Genomic DNA, 19,242 nt, shown 5'->3' with positions numbered 1-19,242 from the left:
TACACGGCAGCGTGGCTTATGATTTCAGTGGCCCCTGCTTTGTGCAGTGGATTCGAACCAGAGCTGTAAGCGCCTTGTAAGGTGGATGTCTTTGGGCTTTGCTCCCCTTCCCTAGAAACAGTGCCTTTTGGATTGTCGTAAGAAATACCAGCTCTGGCGGGACAGTCTGTCTAATCTGGATCTGGTCTCCGTGGACATGAGCTTCTCCAGGGGGTGCAGTAGGAGCCCAGGCGGCCATTCAGACTAGAAGGGGTTGTGTCTGGTTGCTCTGCTGCAGTCATTTCCTGTCATGCATCTTCCTAGTCAAAATGGGTACCCTGTGGTCCCGGTGTACGTTAGGAATCTGAATGACTGGTTTTGGTTTTCTTTGTTTGTTTGTTTTGTTTTGAGGCAGAGTCTCGCTATAGAGCCTTGCGTGGCCTCCATGAAACTTTCTGTAGATCAGTCTAGCCTTGAACTCATAGAGATCCACCCATCTCTGTCTGTCGAGGGCTGGGAATAAAAGCTCGCACTGCCACGTACAGCCTCATCTTCATTTTCGTGAACAGTGTCTTCAGTGGCAGCAGCTTTGCCATCTTGTTTATTTCTACCATTGTTTGGGACATGTCTGTGGTCTGAATTACCAAACACTTAACTGAGTCTATTGATATTTCCTTAATTGAGTCTATTGATATTTTCTTCCTGATTTTCTAGACTGCTGATTTAGTTTGGCTCTCTGTTGCTCTGACCAAAAGCTCCTACAGGGGATGAAAGGTTCTGTTTGACAGGTTACTGTCCATCTTTAAGAGGAGCCAAGGTGGGAGCTTGAGGCAGGAACTGAGGGCAAAGACTGGAGGAACACTGCTTCCTCTGCCTTGTTGAGCTTCTTATATATCCCTGGACTACCAGCCTAGGGATGGCCCTTCCCATAGTGGTCTGGGCCCTGCCACATCAACCATCAAGCAAGAAAATGACTCATAGATGTGTCCAAAGACCAATCAGATGGTGGCAATTCCTCAGCTGAGATTCCTGGTGACTCCAGCTTGTAGCAAGTTGATAAAAGCTAACCAGTGTGGTTACATCTTGTTGTTTTAACTAAACCACAAATGAAACGATCACTTCAACACTTGACCTTTACTTTGATTGCATCCAGGTGTTTTGAGGTGTTTTCGGCATTAGTATCTCTAAAAAGGCTTGTGGTTTTAGTTTTGATTTCCTGTTTAAACCAATATCTTAAACCATAGTTTTGGTGCTGGAGAGATGGCTTAGCATCTGAGAGCAGTTCTGCTCTTTCAGAGGACCTGGGTTCAGTTCCCAGCACCCACATGACAACTTACAACTGTCTATAACTCCAGTTCCAGGGAATCTGACACTCCCACAGCGATGCACATAGGAAAAAGAATAAATTATTTAAAAAACTAGTGCTGTAAGTATCTAGCTGGACCATCTTCCCTCTTTTTATTTTTCATTTTGTTGTATAGATAGATAGTATAACCTATATCCTTCACAAATTTTTAAAAATTTAGTCATTTCTATTATTATTATTATTATTATTTGTGTGTATGCAGGTATACCCATGGTGCTCTTGTGGAAGTCAAGGGACAATTTTGCTGAGTTAGTTCTCTCCTCCAGGTCACCAGGCTTGCACTGCAAATTCTTTTACCCTCTGCGATGTTCACAAGCCCCATCCTTTTGAAATTTCCGTGACATAGTCTGTTGCCTGATCTCTAGCATGTGTTTTCAATAAAAGTTTATAGACCATTAGGTTTTTTAAACTATTTTTGTATTGGAATAGTTTTCTAAAAATATGTTTTCAAATTCTGTAATTTATTCTGTTCTAGTGATGGACGTTTAGCTTGCATTTTCTTTTTAAGTAACATAAAAATGTTGTTAAGAATATTCTTGTGCCTATATTTTTGGTTCAAAGTTATTCTGCAGAAGAGGAGAAAGAAAGATAGTAAGAGTCAGAGGAGGTTGATGACGTCACGGAAGTAGCATCCTCCAGACACAACAGGGCCGATGTGCGTATGAACTCACAGAGCCTGTGACAGCGTGCACAGGACTTGCCCATGTTCAAACCAGACAAAATCCCAGCAAGGAGAAGGGGAAATGGACATGGAGTCCTGTTTCTAACCACAAAGCTATTTGCAACTGATACCTGCTGGGGAAGGGAAGAATGATTTTTCTCCAATACAATGTTACTGGGCACATCAACCAGATGTTAGGGTTAAAAAAGTTATTTTACTTGTGTAGTAGGGGACACACATACACAATATATGCACACATTTGGAATAATCCCTTATTTTTCTGTTTTGATTTTATGTGCAACAAATAGTAATAAAAGACACAAATAAGGCCATCCATGGTGGTGCATGCCTTTAATCCCAGCACTAAGGAGGTAGTGGCGGGGCAGGGGCAGGTGGATCTCTATGAGTTCAAGGTTAGCCTGGTCTACATAGTGAGACCCACTTGCAAAAAACAAAACAAAACTCAAAAAGAATGAAAGAAAAGAAAAAAGGGGGGAAAAAGATAAAATGTTTTATCAGTTTAAAAATAATTGTTTTCGCTTTCTTTTCTGTTATTTCATGTGTTTGGGTATTTTTCTTGCATGTATGCCTTAGAGGTTAGAAGAGGGTGTCAGGTTCCCAGGTCCCCTGCAAGAGTACGTGCCCCTAAACACTGAGCCAACTCTCCAGCCCTTCCCTCCGTTTCTTATTCGAGACTCTGATCTGTTACCCAGACCCAGTCCAAGCTGACCATCTGGCACATTCTATGTCCTCAGAATGCTTTTCTTCGTTGTCTGCCCGTTGTCTTCCCCGGCGCAGTGTCTGTTAGCATGTCCGAGGATTTCAGAATGCAGGCGTGGTTAGAGGGTTGTGGCTTTAGCATATACCTGTAACTGTGCGAGAATTACACTGGGCATTTTCAGTGACGTCATCAGCCGTCATTTTGACACTGTTTAACCTGTTAGCGGCACATACTGGTTCTTTTCACTTTAACTCTTCCGTTCCCAGCCCTCGTTTAGATTCATCTCATTGTTGGCTAAATTACTCCCTTGCTTTTCAGGAAAGCCATGCGTTCTGGGAAATGTATCTTTTTGTTGCGTTTACCTGTGAATGTCAACTCTTCCTATCTGACTAGTTTTCATTACCGTGAAACATTCCCTTTCTGTTCTGTGTCCACTTCTCAGGCCGAATTTTTAGGCACCTTCAGCAACCTTTGATAACGTATGAAAAATACGATGTGACGGGCACCCCAAAGAACGTAGGAGGATCCCACTCTTCACCCCTTTTAAAGACGCATGGTGAGTGAACGGAGCAGTGTTATTACGCTTTATGGGATACACTAACCAACGAGCAGGCGTCGGCTGGATCAGGAACGGGGAGGGGGGTGGGAGGGTAGGAGTCACTTAGCAAATTGGCATGATTCTTCTGTCTTTAAACATTAACATTTTCAGGCAGATTCTCTCTCTGAATGTTTGTCAGTTTTTGTTAAAAGTGAGAAGGAGATCTAATTCAGTGGTCTGAACCCTGACCCCTTAAAATCAGCAGTGGAAAATTTTTAAATTCATCCAGGTTGAGTACTACTGGATTAATTAAGTTAATGCCTTTGAATCCTTGATTTTTTTTGTCTTGTTTTAATTAAAATAAATACTGAGTAGAAAGCGATGTATGGTTTTGGTTGTTTAGTAGCCCTCTTGTGTTAGTATTTCAGCACAGGAAGTATGCGGTGCAGTGCTTAGATATTTGGATAAGGGGGGGAGAAGTGGCTTGGACAAGGCTCTCCTGTGCTTTGGGTCCACCAACGAAAGCTGATTCTACTTGCCGAGTGCCCTGGCTCATGATGAAAAGAGAGGATTCAAAAGCAGGGAAGCCGTGCATACCGTACCATTACAACATGTTAGCCTCTCGGGGATTTTCTTGCTGTATTCCCTTGGTATTCTCCAGAGTTCTTCACAGGTGGCTTTCTATGTCTGTTACCGCAGCAGCTCTCGTTGGAAGCCACTTTCCCATCTTCAGCTGGATTCTGCTCCCGCTGCACCTCCAGTTGGGCAGGAATTAGATCCGGAAGTCACATGTCCTTTTGTCCTTCCCTTCATTTGTTGTTTAGCTTAAGTCTACGGGAGAAGAAAGCTGCAGGCAGACTGTTAGAAAGATGGTTAAGAACACAGTTGCTGTGGTCAAGCTATTTGGGTGCTCTGTGCCCTTGTTTCCCTATTCAGCTAACTGGGAACATTATAAATACCCATGAACAGTGAGTGGCAAAGACCGTTTGACTAATACGTGTAAAACACTTGGTGTACCTCATACCTGCTAGGGTATGATCTTGTTGACTGTTAGCATCAGCAGTGGAGGTATAATAAGTGTGTGTGTGTGTGTGTGTGTGTTTGTGAGGGAGGGAGATTACTTTTCTATCTCTTGAATGTAGTTTGCTGGTCGTTTATTTTTTCTGAGCACTTTGGCCATTGATACAGCAGCCTACTCTGTGATGTAAGTCACTGTATGTTTCCCTCCCGTAGGTGCCTTAATGTCTGTGGCGTGGATGACCACAGTTAGCATAGGAGTACTGGTTGCCCGGTTCTTCAGATCCGTGTGGTCCAAAGCCTTCTTCTTCGGTGAAGCAGCTTGGTTTCAGGTTAGTAAGAGAAAAGGCTTAAGACCATTTCCATGTTATTCAAACACTATGACGTGAAGTCTGTGTGTGTGTGTGCGCACACATAGACGTGTGGGCGTGTGTGTGTGAGGACTACTTTTGGATTACAGTTTTCTTCCACCATATGGGTGCTGGGATTGCTTGGGTTGTCAGGCTACACAGCAAGTCCGTTTCCTTGCTGAGCCATCTTGCTGGCCCACGTGTGTGTGTGTGTATGTGTGTGTGTGTGTGTTTCTTTTCTTAGTTACAGCTATTGCCGGTCTTAGACCCATTCCCCTCCCCCTAGTTTCCTAAGCAACTAAGAACCAATGTAAGATTCTTTACAGAGTCTTGTTTCTTGATAAGTGGGCTGGATTCGAGAACATGTCAGGGTCAAATGATCCTTCCTTACCCTTAGGTTTGTAGTGGGAGAAGCTGAGAGGGATTAGCTCACTGCCCTAAGTCAGTTTGAGTCAAGGTCTGGAAAACAGGAAAGAAATGCCGGTGCTCGCCGCACGTCTGTCCTCTGCTTGGTGAGCCCCTCCCTGTTTAACAGTCAAGAGCATCTGATGATGTGTGGGACAAGAAACCGGAAGTGCTCTTTTCCATGCTGAGCCTTCCTGTGGATGGGGAGTTGGGGTCCTACAGAACACGGCAGGGTCAACAGGCAGGAAGGCCAGGCAGCCTTATCTTCATAGGCAGGAGACTGTGGGTATTTGCACATGTACTGAGCCATCAGTCGGTGTGTGGCATGACATTGCATACACCTGCGGCTAAGGAAAAGGGAAGAGTCCTGACCTCATCAGAGCACACCCTTCACTTCTCCTGGCCATAGAAACAGCTCTTGAGGTTTCTCTTATCTTAACCTCATTTTTCTTCTTAGTTGAAAGGGTTGCCTATTTTATTTATTCTCTTTAAGAATACTTTCTAAAAATTATTGTATTATTACTTCTTTTCTGTGTGGGTGTTTTGCTTACATATAAGTCTGTATCTCATGCGTGCCTGGTGCCAGAAGATGCCAGAAGAGGGTGTTTGGATCCCTTGGAACTGGAGTTATAGATAGTTGTGAGCCACTGTGTGGGTGCTGGGAATTGAACTGGGTCCTCTGCAAGAGCAGCCAGTGCTCTTAGCCACTGAGTCAACTCTCCAGCCCTTATTGATTTGGTCTTTTTGCTATGTGTCTATTCTGTTCGTCTCTGCCTATGAGCGCTCATGCCTACATTCTTTCTCCTCCAATCTGCTCTGTAGGTTTTCCAGTAAGATGACCATGTTCCTTATCAGTCCAAGTTCTCTACTGCCTTTACTCTTTGAAATGCATACATGTATGTATTATATATGCATGCATGTATGCATGTGTGTATGTATATGTGTGTGTGGGGAGGGCATGTATGCATTCATGTGGCCGCTCATGGTGTGACATGGGTGTGTGTGTACCTTAGTGAGCATGTGTCGAGGTCAGAGTTTTGTGGAGTTGATTCTTTACAAAGCAGTGGGCTTTGTGTGTGAGCCATTCTGGCTGCTGTGAGGAGACAGCCTACCAGGAACTGAATTCACGTCATCAGGCTTGTTCACCAAGTGCCTTTACCCTCTGAGTCATCTTGTCCATTCTTCCGCTGTTCTCAAACATACACTGTTGATATGTGTATATGTTAGTGACAGTCACACATCGACAGAAACTTATAGGGTCTACCTATCATACTTAGTATCATGTAGGGTAACCTTGTCCTGGACTAATTCTGGCTTACACCGGCTGTCCGGTACATAACAATGCCCACTTTCACTCTTAATATTTTCTTGATTTTCCACAAAGAATTATATGTTCCATGTAATGTTCATTTATCGTCTCTGATTATACTATAAGCCCTGCAGGATACAGCGTTTTGGGTTTTCTCGCTGTCTCTTTGCACACAGCATAGCACTCTGCATGGTGACAGAGCTTCATCCATGCCTGTGGAAGGAAATGAAGGCCTTGGCAAGTAAGTGTGCTTTGTGTGTGCGGTATCCATTTCTGCTGTAGGGAGCAGGCGAAGCTTCAGTGAACCCCTTTGAGTGAGGCGTTGGCAGCGTAGAGTTTTCTTTAGCTTAATGGTCTATGACATTTTATTTTGACTGTTTTGATGTAAGCGGGATGTATGGCTTCAGTGAATCTCCCGTGAGTGCCCTGCTGTGATACCAGATGTCTGTTGTGAAGTCTTCTCACCCTGCCATCTCCCCTTGCAGGTGCATCGGATGCTCATGCTTGCCACATCTGTGCTCACCTGCGTTGCTTTTGTTCTGCCTTTTGTGTACAGAGGAGGCTGGAGTCGGGTAAGGATGCCTTCAGCAGCATGCTTCCCTATAAATCTGTTTTGGTGTCAAGGCAGATTGCTGCTTTATTCTCAGAGGTGGATAATGAGACGTTTCTGTGTACATCCTTTTCCCCTGTTTTTGAGTTATCTGATGACTTCACCTGGTTGGGGATTGGGACAGAAGGGAGACTGTGAATATAGATTGCTTGGTACTGATGTATTTTTAGGCTGCATTACATCTCATGCATTCCTTTAGTGAGTGTGTATTCCTTCTAGATTGTTGAAAATTTGAAGTATGATGTCTAAAATTTATTATTTATGTATACATTAATTTTTGAGTTATGTTTTTTCCCTCCTTCCTTTCTTCCTTCCTTTCTTCCTTCCTTCCTCCCTTCCTCCTTCCCTCCCTCCCTCCCTCCCTCCCTCCCTTCCTTCTTTCCTTCTTTCCTTCCTTCCTTTTTGAGATAGAGTTTCCCTGGCTGTCTTGAAACTTATTCTGTAGATCAGGCTGACTTTGAACTGAGAGATTCGCCTGCATCTGCTTCCTGAGTGCTAGAATTAAAGGCATGAGCTACCACAGCCGAACTACTTTTGTTATTTTAATGATGTGTATGTGTATTTGTGTGGATCTGGGTAACTCCAGCACCAGAGGCGAGCATAGTGGTTGTGAGTTGCCCCATGTGGGTGCTGGGAACTGAAGCTGGGTCGTCTGGGAGGGCAGTGAGCACTCTTAACTGCCGAGCCGTCTTTCCAGCCCAAGTGTGATGTCTAAGAAACAGGATCAATTGAAGTGGCTTTCTCTTACAATTATCATTAAGTCAATAAAGAATTGCATCTCTACTGTATGATCAGTCTTGCTATATATATCAAGTTTTTAAAAATTAAGATATAATAATTGTATCACGTCCCCCTTTCCTTTAACCCTTCCCATGTCTCCTCCCTCCAACTCTTCACATTTCTCCCCTCCTCAAATTGATGGTCTCTTTTTCTATGATTATCTCTTACTTTCTCTCTCTCTCTCTCTCTCTCTCTCTCTCTCTCTCTCTCTCTCTCTCTCACACACACACACACACACACACACACACACACACACACACACACATACACACACACACCACAAACATGAGTATGTAACTATAACCTGTGACCATTTATTGTTGTTGCGTATATATGACCTCAGGGTTGACCCTTTGTATTGGTTACCAATTAGGGGCCTCAACCCTGGGTGAGACTAATTCTGCCTCTCTCAGCTGTCATGAGCTGCCTGTGGTTCTCTGTCTAGGGGTGGGACTTTGTGACATTTCCCTCTTGCGTGCTAGCATGCTTATTGTGTGGTGGTGTTCAAGTCTCAGGCTAAGGGTGGTTTCTGTGTCATTTCTAGGACACACGACCTCCCAGCAGACTTTCTGATGCTCTGGCTCTTGCAGTCATTCCATGCACAATGTATATGGTTTTGAACTCGGTTTAAACTGACAGGAAAGACTATTAATGATGCCCTCTTCAGCGTGCAGGGTACCACCCATACCTCGGCTGTGCAGTGATGACTTTAGCGGTCCTTCAGCCTCTGCTAGCAACCTTCAGACCACCTCTACATGATCCAAGGTACAGACAGCTCTTCTATATACACGCCCTTCGTGTGTGCGTCACTGGAGGGGCAACTACTTTCTTTTCAAGATAGAAGCACTTTGCATTTTGTAGCTCACAGTGATTGACTGTATTTACATTTAAGGACTTTAAAATGAGTTTCAGATACCCAGTTCCCTGGCAATAGGGAAATTGCATGCTTCTTATTCTCTTGGGGATAAATTGCTATTCCATCACTTTATTTTGGTAGGAGGCAGGTGTTTAACTGGACTCACTGGAGTGTGGGGACCGCGGCTAGAATAATGGCAGGTAAGTAAGCGCGGTGCCACGTACTCATATATAATTGCTGGTTGTTTACACCGAAGGTTGTAATTTGGCTTAAATGATTTTAGATGCATTAGTAATTGGAGTAATTGGTTGTTGAGAAGAAATCAGCCTGAAACATTGAAATCCAGAAAGTAATTTCTACAAGGAACTATTTAAGTCATTATTTAAAGTTAAAGTTTTAAAAAATGGCTTTAAGGCTTTAAAACTCAGCCCTTTCTTTCCCATTTCCTTACGTTTCCTTTGCAAACAAATAAGGCTATGATAATGGCTAAACACTCAGGCAGGGTCAGTGAGGGTCCCGGGGCGAGGTGGATGAAGGGCGCTGGTACAAGTCTGCCGGCTCCAGGCCATTTCCTTGCTGTCTGGACTTGGAGGGCTGATGGTCTCCAGAGGGCAGCTGCAATTATCTGACAAAGCCTTTCATTTCAGGACTGGGGAATCAGTACCCAGAGCCTCATGGGTAGAAGGCAAGCACACTACCACTGAGCTACGTCTCAGACCCTTTTCTAGCTTTTTGTTGAGACTAGGTCAACAAAAAGTTTGTTTGTCAAGTCTAATCTTACTCTGGCTCAGGCAGTCCTTGAGCTTGTGATCTCCCTGCCTTAGCACCCCACCCCCACGACCACCCCCACATCAAATATCTTCTGTTGATTCCAAGGGAGCCACCTCTCACCTATATATATATATATATATATATATATATATATATATATATATATATATATATTCTATTGCTTGTGGGATTAAGTGCAGGATGAGAAGGGCAACAGTCATTTCTTCATTTCTCTCCCTTTGCTTCATTGCAGACTTACATTTCTGGAAGGTTAGGTACCTTTGTTGTTGTTATTGGTGTTGGGTATTGAAGCCAGGGCTTTATGCCTGCTGGCTAGTCCTCTACCCCTGAGCTACCGCCCTGGTTCGTGGGTGCTTTCTTAGCAATTATTAGATCATCATTTCCTATCTTGTCTTATGTGGTCTTATACTAAGGAAGGCCAAATTCTCTCAGCCCTAAAGATTATTCTTTTCATAAATGTTTAATGTATTCTAATTAATCTGTAAAGCATCAATTAATCTTTTCACTGGGCACTGTATTTGAGCACTCCCCCACTCCCTTTTTCTACATAGTGGCAGCAATGTTCCTAGGAATGGATTTACCGGGGCTGAATCTCCCCGGTCCACAGAAGACCTATGCGATGATGGGGTTTGTGGTCTGGCACATCGGAACCGAGGTGCTTCTGGAGATCCATGCTTATCGGCTCTCTCGAAAAGGTAACCTGCTTGAAAAGCCCTACTGTGAGCTGGAGGGATGGTGCAGGGTACGTGCTTGCCATGCAAGCATCAGAATCTGAGTTCAAATCTCCAGCAGCCACATGAAAAGACGGGCATGGTCATGTGTGTCTGTAACCCTGGTGCTGTTCAGGAATGGAGACAGGAGGATGACTGGGATTTGCTGGCTGCCAGCCTTGTTCCAACTTCAGTGAGAGATGCTGACCGAAGGAAATAAGGCAGAGAGTCTCCATGTGTGCTTGCACATGGCACGTGTGCAAACACATGCATGCACTTACATGTATGTGCACGCATATACCACCCCACCCAGGTGCAGAAAGTTTGCAACATTTAGTAGCTTGAAATGCAGAAAATTGGGGTGTGGTATGATTTAGGTTTTTATCTTATTCTTGTGACGACTAGTTGACTTGCATATCACCGTTGTTCTTGACAGTGGAAATATTGGACGATGATAGAATTCAGATCCTTCAGTCGCTAACTGTCGCCGAAGCAGAGGTGAGCGTCTCCTCTCTTGTTGATCGACACACACCTTAATGACGGTGCTTTCTGCTAAATCTCAGTTTTTGTTTCAGGGTCATGTTTTTAAGAAGGCAGTGTTGGCGATTTACATATGTGGGAATGTGACTTTCCTCATGGTATTCTTATCTGCAATCAACCAAGTATGAACAAGTGAAGACTGGTTTTTTTTTTTTTTGCTTGTTTTTTTTCTTTTTGTTTTTGGTGGGCCTGGGTCATAATTATGAAAACAAGGAGACCCGGGCTCATGCTGACTACCTGGAATATGTTTATATGTTTGAATTTGAAAGACCCATGGGCACTGCGAGAGAAGATTTCTCAAGTCTGGTCTTGCAGATTCTATCCAGCTAGGCCATGCAACCTGTGCATTGATGTCAATCAAGTCTTTTTTGTGTGTTCTTCTGCATCTTAAAAGGAACACTGTACTCGAGGTGACATGGCTGTCAACGTCCCCCACCAGATTTGAAACAGTAACCTAGAAGGATAAGCCAATGAAGATGATTATCTCAGGCAAAGGATACGTGGAGATTGTGTCTTTGGGACTGAGACAGGTTTTGTGTAGCCCAGGCTGGCCTCCAATTGGCTGTGTATCCAAGGGTAACCCTGAACCTATCTTCCTACCTCTGCTTCCGGGTGTGGGATCACAGGTGTATGCCACTGTATCTGGTTTGAAGGGGACTGTCACTTTCAGGGCAGTGCTACTTTTCAGTGGGCACTGAAGAGAAAGCATTGTGTTGACTAATTTGTTCAGAGATCTTAGATTTTAAAAAAATCGTTGCTACGTTTTGTTGTTTTTATGAGCACACACAAACCCCAAACAAAGTAAACCTACAAGAACAAAACATGTTTCCAGCCCAAGGTTGGGGACATTTTCTTTGCTGTGTGTGCTCCATTACTTCTGGTTAAAGGTGGAGGTGTGGTTGATTTATATCTCAGTGCACATTTCACTAACTTTCCATTATATTATGAATATGAAATTTTCTTTGTTAGCAGTGAGGTGCAAGTAGGCATCTTCTGCGTAGAGATGCCATTTCTCTTTTCATCCGTGGAGCTGAAACGGCATCTTGTTTGGTTTCAGCTCTAAGACCAGTCCTTCAGGGAGAGAGAGAGATCAAAGTCATGGATTTCACATTTGCGGAAACTCAGCCTTGTGAGTGTGTCCAGCAGGTGTTCTCCTCGCTGGTGAAGATGGAATAACACGGATGGGTTCCTTCCGAACCTCCCTGGTGCTCTTAGGAATTCAGCACTGGCAGAGCTGTTTTCCTTTCTCCTATCTCTGCCAGTGTTTGCTATGAGGCCTTCTAGACAGTGGGTGGCGCTGTGATACCGGAGGACTCATCTGTTCAGACCACTTTAATCACTTCGTATTTTTTTCTTTTTCCTTTCTTTCTTTTTTTAAAAATGGGGCTATTTTCTTACACTTTATGGCTCTTAACTTTTTTTTTCTTTTCTTTTTGGGTTGGGGAAATAGGTGCGAGAAAAATTAGTAACTGGTGCTATTACATTCTGACTTCATTTTTTAAAAATTATTTTTAGTGACTGATATTTTCATTTATAGTCCTCCAACCCTGTAGCAAATGAAGATAATTTTCTTAGGCAAGGGAAACAAGCAAAATTGGACATTTTAAAAATAAAATAATTGGGAGGGTATATTTTATTTCTTTGAATATTTTTTCTGATTATTATAAAATTGCTGCTGCTGCTTGGCCCCAGAATGCTATTTTTATCTCTGAGTAATGAATGACCTCAGCATCATGTTTTTATTTCTAACAAATAAAGTGAAACTTACCCCCCCCCCCCGCCACACATAGATCTTGGTTAAAAGTAGTTTAGGGTTCAGTCTAGAATTTTCTGTGTTCTTGTTCAATGAGCTCTGAGCTACAGTTTACACTGTCCCCTGAGAATGTTTTTATTTCAAGAGAAAAAGGGCTGGAGAGGTAGTTCAGTTGTTCAATGTTGAGTAGTGTGTATGAGGCCCTGGGCCCGTCCTAGCACTGGGGGAACAGACATTCTGAGTAACCATTTAAATCTATGTGAAGACATTTTCTTCCCATTTTCCATTATAAGCTGCTGAAGGCCAAAACATCTCTCTTAATAAGTCATGTTCAATATCTGACAAGAAAAAATTCTTTTTGGGGAAAGGTGGAATTTGCTTAGGTTCTTTTTCCAGATAGGCGAGCTTGCTGGATTTCTAGTGCTGAGGCCAGTGTTGTAATATAGCCTCTTAAAAGAAATATTTTTATTAATTCACTCTTTAAGAATCTTGCATAACGTGTTTGGATCATATTCACCTCACTCCTTCCAGATCTACCACTACTTTCCTACCTCCAGACTGTGTGTGTGTGTGTATGTGTGTGTATAATATTATATATAATTCGACTCTAATTTGTGCTGTCTATATTTTCCCTGGATCTGGGGCCACCCACTGGGGAAGAAGGTTTTATCACAAGCCACACCCTTAAAGAAAACTGGCTCCCTCCCACCATAGGTCCTCAGGGATGGGTCGCATGGACCTTTTCCCACTTGTGCTAGAGTGCAGATTGGCTTGATCTTGTGCGGGTGTTGTGCAGGCAAACGTGAGGTCACGAGCGGATTGGTGCTGCCAACTCCTGAAGACACTGTTTGTACCCTGTTCCTTCTTCCCCAGCCTCTGGCTATTGCAGTCTTCGGGCCTCTTCCTCTGAGATGGCCCCCGAGCCTTGGGAGGGGTGTGATATAGAGGTCACACTTGTGGCTGAGCCCAGCACATATGCTTGCCCTCTGCACTTTGGCCAGCTGTGAGTTTGTGCATAGCATGTTCTCTTTTAGAAACCGATGCTTGCTCTGGTTTGTTCCTCCATAGACTTGTGCAAAGGAGATCAGTGCCACTTAATCCCAGCACGCCTGTTGTTTCCCTTAGGGACACATCCCAACTCTTTGGCTCCCCGTGCTCTGTCTCCAGAGAAAAGAAATTTTTCTTCTTGTGTCTGTAATAAACAATGGGTATATATATATATATATATATATATATATATATATATATATATATATATATAATCTTTTGATAAGAACAGTTGCTAAGCTAAATGATTTTCTGTTGGGCATGTTGTCATAAACAGTCAGTATGGTCATGTTTTCCTAAAGAAGGGATGTTCCGTAAAATGGGGACCAATGTGTTTTTAACAAAACAAACAACATAGCCTAGGAAACCATGGTTAGGGTAGCATGTGTAAACTGAGTCTGGGCATGTTTCCATCAGTTTCTGGTGTGAGGAGATGACGTCGGGGCCCAGGTGGTCTGTCACTTGTCATTGAGTGTGTGAGCCACTTTCGTGTTAGCGTTCTCAGTGTGCGTCGGGCTTTGGAGCTGTAGGCCAGGTGATACCTCACCCTTCCATATCCGGCTCCAGCCTAGGAGGCTGTGGGAAGGATAACACAGCAGATGCTGACCAGGAAGCCGTGGGGGCTGTGTGGCTCTTGGCTGAAAGTCTATTTATCTGTGTATTCTAGCGAAGTAAGGGGAAACAGAGAACAAAGGCCCTTGTTCAAGATAATCCATTATTAATGGAACTGGAGCAACGATTCTTTTAAGTTCTTTATAAACCGGATCAGCCTCCTCACAGCTCCCATGCCCTTCTTCCTTCCTGGTCTAACCCTCGCCACACTCACTACTGTGCCCACAGCCTTGCTGCTCACCCAATGCCGTGCCTTTCTGTTCTCGTCCTAGCCAGAATCAGCAGATTTATGTTTTATTCAAGTTCTTTTCTCTTTTTAGTGCCTCCTTGTCCCATTCCCAACACGGTTCCCCCATGTCCTGACCGTCTTTGTGAATGGGCGGTGGGATGGGAGGCAGATGCTGCTGTGCATTAGAAAGGGCCAGGGGCACAGAGGCCTGAGTAGCCGCATTTGCTTCTGAGTTCCGTGCTCATGGCAAATTCATTTGTCTCTGTGAGTCCTCTTTGTCATCTTCAAAATCTATCTCACTAGCCGGGCAGTGGTGGTGCGCGCCTTTAATCCCAGCACTCGGGAGGCAGAGGTAGGCGGAGCTCTGTGAGTTCGAGACCAGCCTGGGCTACAAGAACTAGTTCCAGGACAGGCTCCAAAGCTACAGAGAAACCCTGTCTCAATAAAAACAAAACAAAAAAAACCCCAAAAAACCAAAAAAACAAAAACAAAAACAAAAAAATAAAACAAAAACCAAAAAACATCCCCCAAAACAAAAAAGCCCTACTATCTCACTAAACTTTGTGAGGACCGAACAACACAATACCAGTCAAAGGTGTTTGCTTTGTGTATGTTGGTGGTAAGGTCTTTGCCACTTGATTACAGTGCTAAACTTTAATAATTTTTGCATATGAAATGTGTATTTTTTATTATAATATGTATGATGCTCATCTTGAAAACATTGAGCCAGATGAAATGATATAAAGGACATTTGATTCTGTTGTGGGACCCAGCAGGATCAAATGTGCGGAGAACCAGGGTAGAAAGCAGATCAGTGGGCTGAGAGTGGGTAGCTAGGGGATGGGAGTTGTTACTTCACAAGTGCGAAGTTTGCGTCTGGGGAATGGGTAGTGCTGGTCGTACAACATTCTGAATGTATTTAATGCACTGAACTCTGCCTCAAACATGATCGAAATGGGAATAAACACATGGAAACTGAGAAGAATGTTCACTGTGGCACTGTTCATGTCCAATGACGGATGGTACACCCAACATGCCCATCGACAGGTTGTAGAATATGTGTGCAGAGGAACGCTGTCCAGCCAGACAAAGGAATACGGCGCTGATTCCTGCTGTAATGTGAGGGAGCCTTTGAAATACGCTAAGTGAGAGAAGCCAGAGACACAGGTTAACTACTGCATGGCTCCACGTATATGGAATATTCAGAACAGCTAACACGGTAGAAGAGTATTGACGCTTGCTGGGGGCTAAGCAGAGGCAGGGCGTGGGAGGGAACTCCTTAGTGGTTGTGAACTTGTATTTTGATCTGACAAAATGTCTTGGCGCTTGATAGAGGCACAAGATGAATGCCGAGGATCGTCCATTTTAAGACGGCGAAATTTTGTGCTGTTTGCGTTTTCCTTCAGTATTAATGTTGCCCTGGGGTTTATAACGCTGGGAGACAGAGATCCAGAGGTCACGCTGCTCATAAATGCAGTTCCAGGCTGATCTCTTATTTTGCTGTCAGAGAAGTTAACGTGATATAGAGAACCCAGCCTTTGAACTCTGCTTTTGGGGTGGGAAAGATCTAGAAGAATATACTAGAAAATTTGTCTTTTTCATATGACAGTATATCCACATATAAAGCCAGTTTTACTGAGCTCTCCTTCCCTGTGGGGACCTCAATAACCTTTTGGCTTTTCACTCAGGCCCTGACACTGATGATCGGAATGAACTTCCTCATACCATGGGTTCTAAATAACTGGCGTTCTCTGACACTATTTTCTGATGTTCAAAGACTAATGTTTTGAGTAAGGCCCTGCCCAGGCCTCACAAACAGACAAACAACTCGTGTAAACATGGAAACTGTTAGTTTCCAGAGTAAACAGATGTAGTAAGGTTCTGATAGGGAATGCCCACTCAGAGGGGGAAAGTCTCTGTTTTGGAGCCAGGGCCTTGTTTGGCTTCTATCACTTCCGGACAGTGGCAATCAGCATGCTGCTGAGCGTCAGGAACCCAGCGGAAAACTAGCACCTCTTCTGGTCTAGAAACCTGGAAACTCGGCTTGGAAAGCAGCAACCCAAGGATAGGTTGAGAAGATTCCATGGAAAAATGTTTTGCGGGAGGGAGACCCTAATTCCTGCCTGCTCGAATGCCCTGTTATACTTGGAGGTGAATGACTGGACACTTCTCCCTGTGATGCAGTACAGGAAAAAGATCGTCTGGTCTCTCCACTCTGTACTGTGTAGTTGAGTCTGAAGCCAAAGCACACGGGTGCTACAGTCTCTTATGAAAATAGACCTAAGAGACCCACTAACCCCCCCAACTGTGACATCCAGAAAACCAATACATAGAAATCAACAGCATCTCTCCATGTTAGTCATGACCACGAAATCTGAAAAATCCAGTTCCCACCAAAAGACTAATAACTTGGGGGCTGGAGAGATGGCTCAGTGGTTAAGAGCACTGGCTGCTCTTCCAGAGGTCCTGAGTTCAATTCCCAGCAACCACATGGTGGCTCACAACCACTTGTAATGAGATCTGGTGCCCTCTTCTGGCGTGTGGGCATACATGGAGGCAGAATGTTGTATACATAATAAATAAATAAATAAATTTTAAAAAGACTAATAATTTAACAAAAGAAGTGCAAGACTACATGAAAAACTAGGAAGTACTGCTGAAAGCAATTAGAGAGAACCTAATAGAGTGGAAATAGATGTTGTGTTTGTGGATCAGGAAACAGTAATGTAGCAAGGTTTCCATGTAGCTCTACAGAATCAACACAGTCATGGCCAGGCTACCAGCTGTTTCTTTTTGTAGAAATTGGTAAATCTTATCCAAATCTTACTTTTAAAAATATTTTTAAATCATCAGGTGACGGTGGTGCATACCTTTAATTCCAGCACTTGGAAGCAGAGGCAAGTAGATCTCTGTGAGTTCGAGGCCAGTTTGTTCTACAGAGTAAGTGCCAGGACAGGTTCCAAAGCTAAACAGAGAAACCCTGTCTTAAGAAAACGGAAAAAATTACTTTAAATATGTATGTAAGTATGTTGGTATGCAAATGTGGATACCTTCCTATTGAATCCCCCTGGAACTGGAGTTACAGGTTGTGAACTGTGTGATGTGGACACTGGTAATCAAACTCTGGTCCTCTGGAAGAGTAATAAGCACTCTTAACCACTGAGCCATCTCTCCAGCCCCTTACCCTAAACTTCCTATGCAAATAGAAAGGACCTAGAATAACCAAAGAGCTATGAAGAAATAATTATGATGGAGAACATACACTTCCTAATATTAGAACCTGTGAGACCATAACAATCCAGGCAGCATGATGGTCATCTAAAAACTTACTGTATGCTGGGTATTTTTCCTGCATGTATGTCTGTGTACCATGTACATACTTGGTACTGGGCAGAAGGTGGTATTTGATTCCCTGGAACTGGAGTTAGAAAAAGTTGTTGCCTTCCATGTGGGGGCTGGGAATTGACCCAGGTCCTTTGTAATAACAGCCACTTCTCTTAACTGCTGCCATCTCTAGCTCATATAAACATTTTTAGAAGGCACCAAGGTAATCCGAAGGAAGATTATGTGACAGCAAGTGCTTTGAAAGCCATGTCTGTATGCAGCAGGATGACTTTAGACCTTTGCCTCACTCTAGAGACAAAGATTCATTCAAATTTGATCATAGACCTTAGATGAAAACATAAAACTAATTTTCCTGACTTGGAATTAAACATGAATTTCTTAGATATAACATCAATAGCATAAAAGATGAAAGAAGAAAAAAACTGAAATAGAATTTTTTTTTCTGCTTTAAATGACATCATCAAGACTCTAAAGACCAGGTAGGCATGGTGGTTCATGCCCGGAATTCCAGGATTTGGGAGGTACGAGTATCACTTTGAGTTGCAGGCCAGCCTGGTTACATATGTGGTATGACATAGTAACATAGGATTGCTATTTCTGTGCTGAAACACCATGACCAAAATCAGGTTGGGTAGGAAAGAGTTGATTGGACTAACGCTTCCACATCATAGTCCGTCACTGAAGGAAGTCAAGACAGAACTCTAGCAGGGCTGGAACCTGGAGGCAGAGTTTATGCAAAGACCATGGAGGGGTGCTGTTTACCGAGTGGCCTGTTCTTTTACAGAGAGCTCAGACTGCACTTTTAAAGAGAACCCAACCTAGGGATTGTACCACCCACAACAGGCTGAGCTTTTACAGAATATTCCCTTACACTGTGTGAAGATCTGTCACTGTGATTAGTTTAATAAAGAGCTGAATGGCCAATGGCTAGGCAACAAGAGGTTAGATGGGAGAAGAAGAAAGGTGGGGTCACCAGTCAGACTCAGAAAGCAGCATGGGCAGAACGGATGAGGCAATGAGCCACGTGACAGAACTTAGAATAAACGAGTTAATTTAAGTTATTAAAGCTAGTGGGACAAGCCTAAGCTAAGACCAAGCTTTCATAATTAATAAGCTCTGTGTCTATTTTTTTTTTGAGCTGGCTGCCCAAAGAAAAATCTACAGGAGTGACTTCCAGGATAGTCAGAGATACACAGAGAAACCCAGTCTCAAAAAACAAAAATAAAAAAAGAAAAAGATAGTGATGCAAGTTATGATTGAAAATGATTCAGTTATAAAACTTTAAATTCATCAACATAAGATAGATAATAGAGTATTTTCTCCTAATATGCTAAATACAAATGGACTGGACATTGTGAATGTAATTCTTACCTGATGATTGTTCTTTTTGTTTATAGTTTCATTATGTTAGGGTTAAAACCTTTCCTGCTTATTTAGATACGAAGAAGGAAATGCTGTGGAATATTTCTTTACACTGTGTAAAGATGTGCCACTGTGATTGATTTAATACAGAGCTGAATGACCAATAGCTAGGCAGGAAGAGGTTAGGCGGGACTTCTGGGAATAGAGAGGACTCAGAGAGAAAGAAAGGTGGGGTTGCCAATCAGACTTGGAGAAAACAG

The 19,242-nt window shown here is 43.3% G+C and overlaps 1 protein-coding gene across 3 annotated transcripts in view; it reads left to right on the top strand.

Moving 5' to 3' along the window:
• Frrs1 (ferric chelate reductase 1) overlaps positions 1-15,260 on the top strand; it is a 44,558-nt gene extending 29,298 nt beyond the window's left edge. For all 3 annotated transcript variants that reach the window (XM_048456672.3, XM_048456670.3, XM_048456671.3), the window contains exons 9-16: positions 3,170-3,283; positions 4,499-4,614; positions 6,832-6,918; positions 8,404-8,501; positions 8,734-8,792; positions 9,936-10,079; positions 10,531-10,592; positions 10,670-15,260. In XM_048456672.3, the coding sequence (XP_048312629.3) occupies positions 3,170-3,283; positions 4,499-4,614; positions 6,832-6,918; positions 8,404-8,501; positions 8,734-8,792; positions 9,936-10,079; positions 10,531-10,592; positions 10,670-10,762 (773 nt within the window). In that variant the 3' untranslated portion in view covers positions 10,763-15,260. The remainder of the gene's footprint in view (positions 1-3,169; positions 3,284-4,498; positions 4,615-6,831; positions 6,919-8,403; positions 8,502-8,733; positions 8,793-9,935; positions 10,080-10,530; positions 10,593-10,669) is intronic.
• The last annotated feature ends 3,982 nt before the right edge of the window (positions 15,261-19,242 follow it).

Source organism: Myodes glareolus, chromosome 17, assembly GCF_982192425.1.
Source record: "Myodes glareolus chromosome 17, mMyoGla1.1, whole genome shotgun sequence".
Lineage (NCBI taxonomy): Eukaryota > Metazoa > Chordata > Mammalia > Rodentia > Cricetidae > Myodes > Myodes glareolus.
Note: the sequence above shows the minus strand (reverse complement) of the source record. Positions and strands in the feature narration are given on the sequence as shown.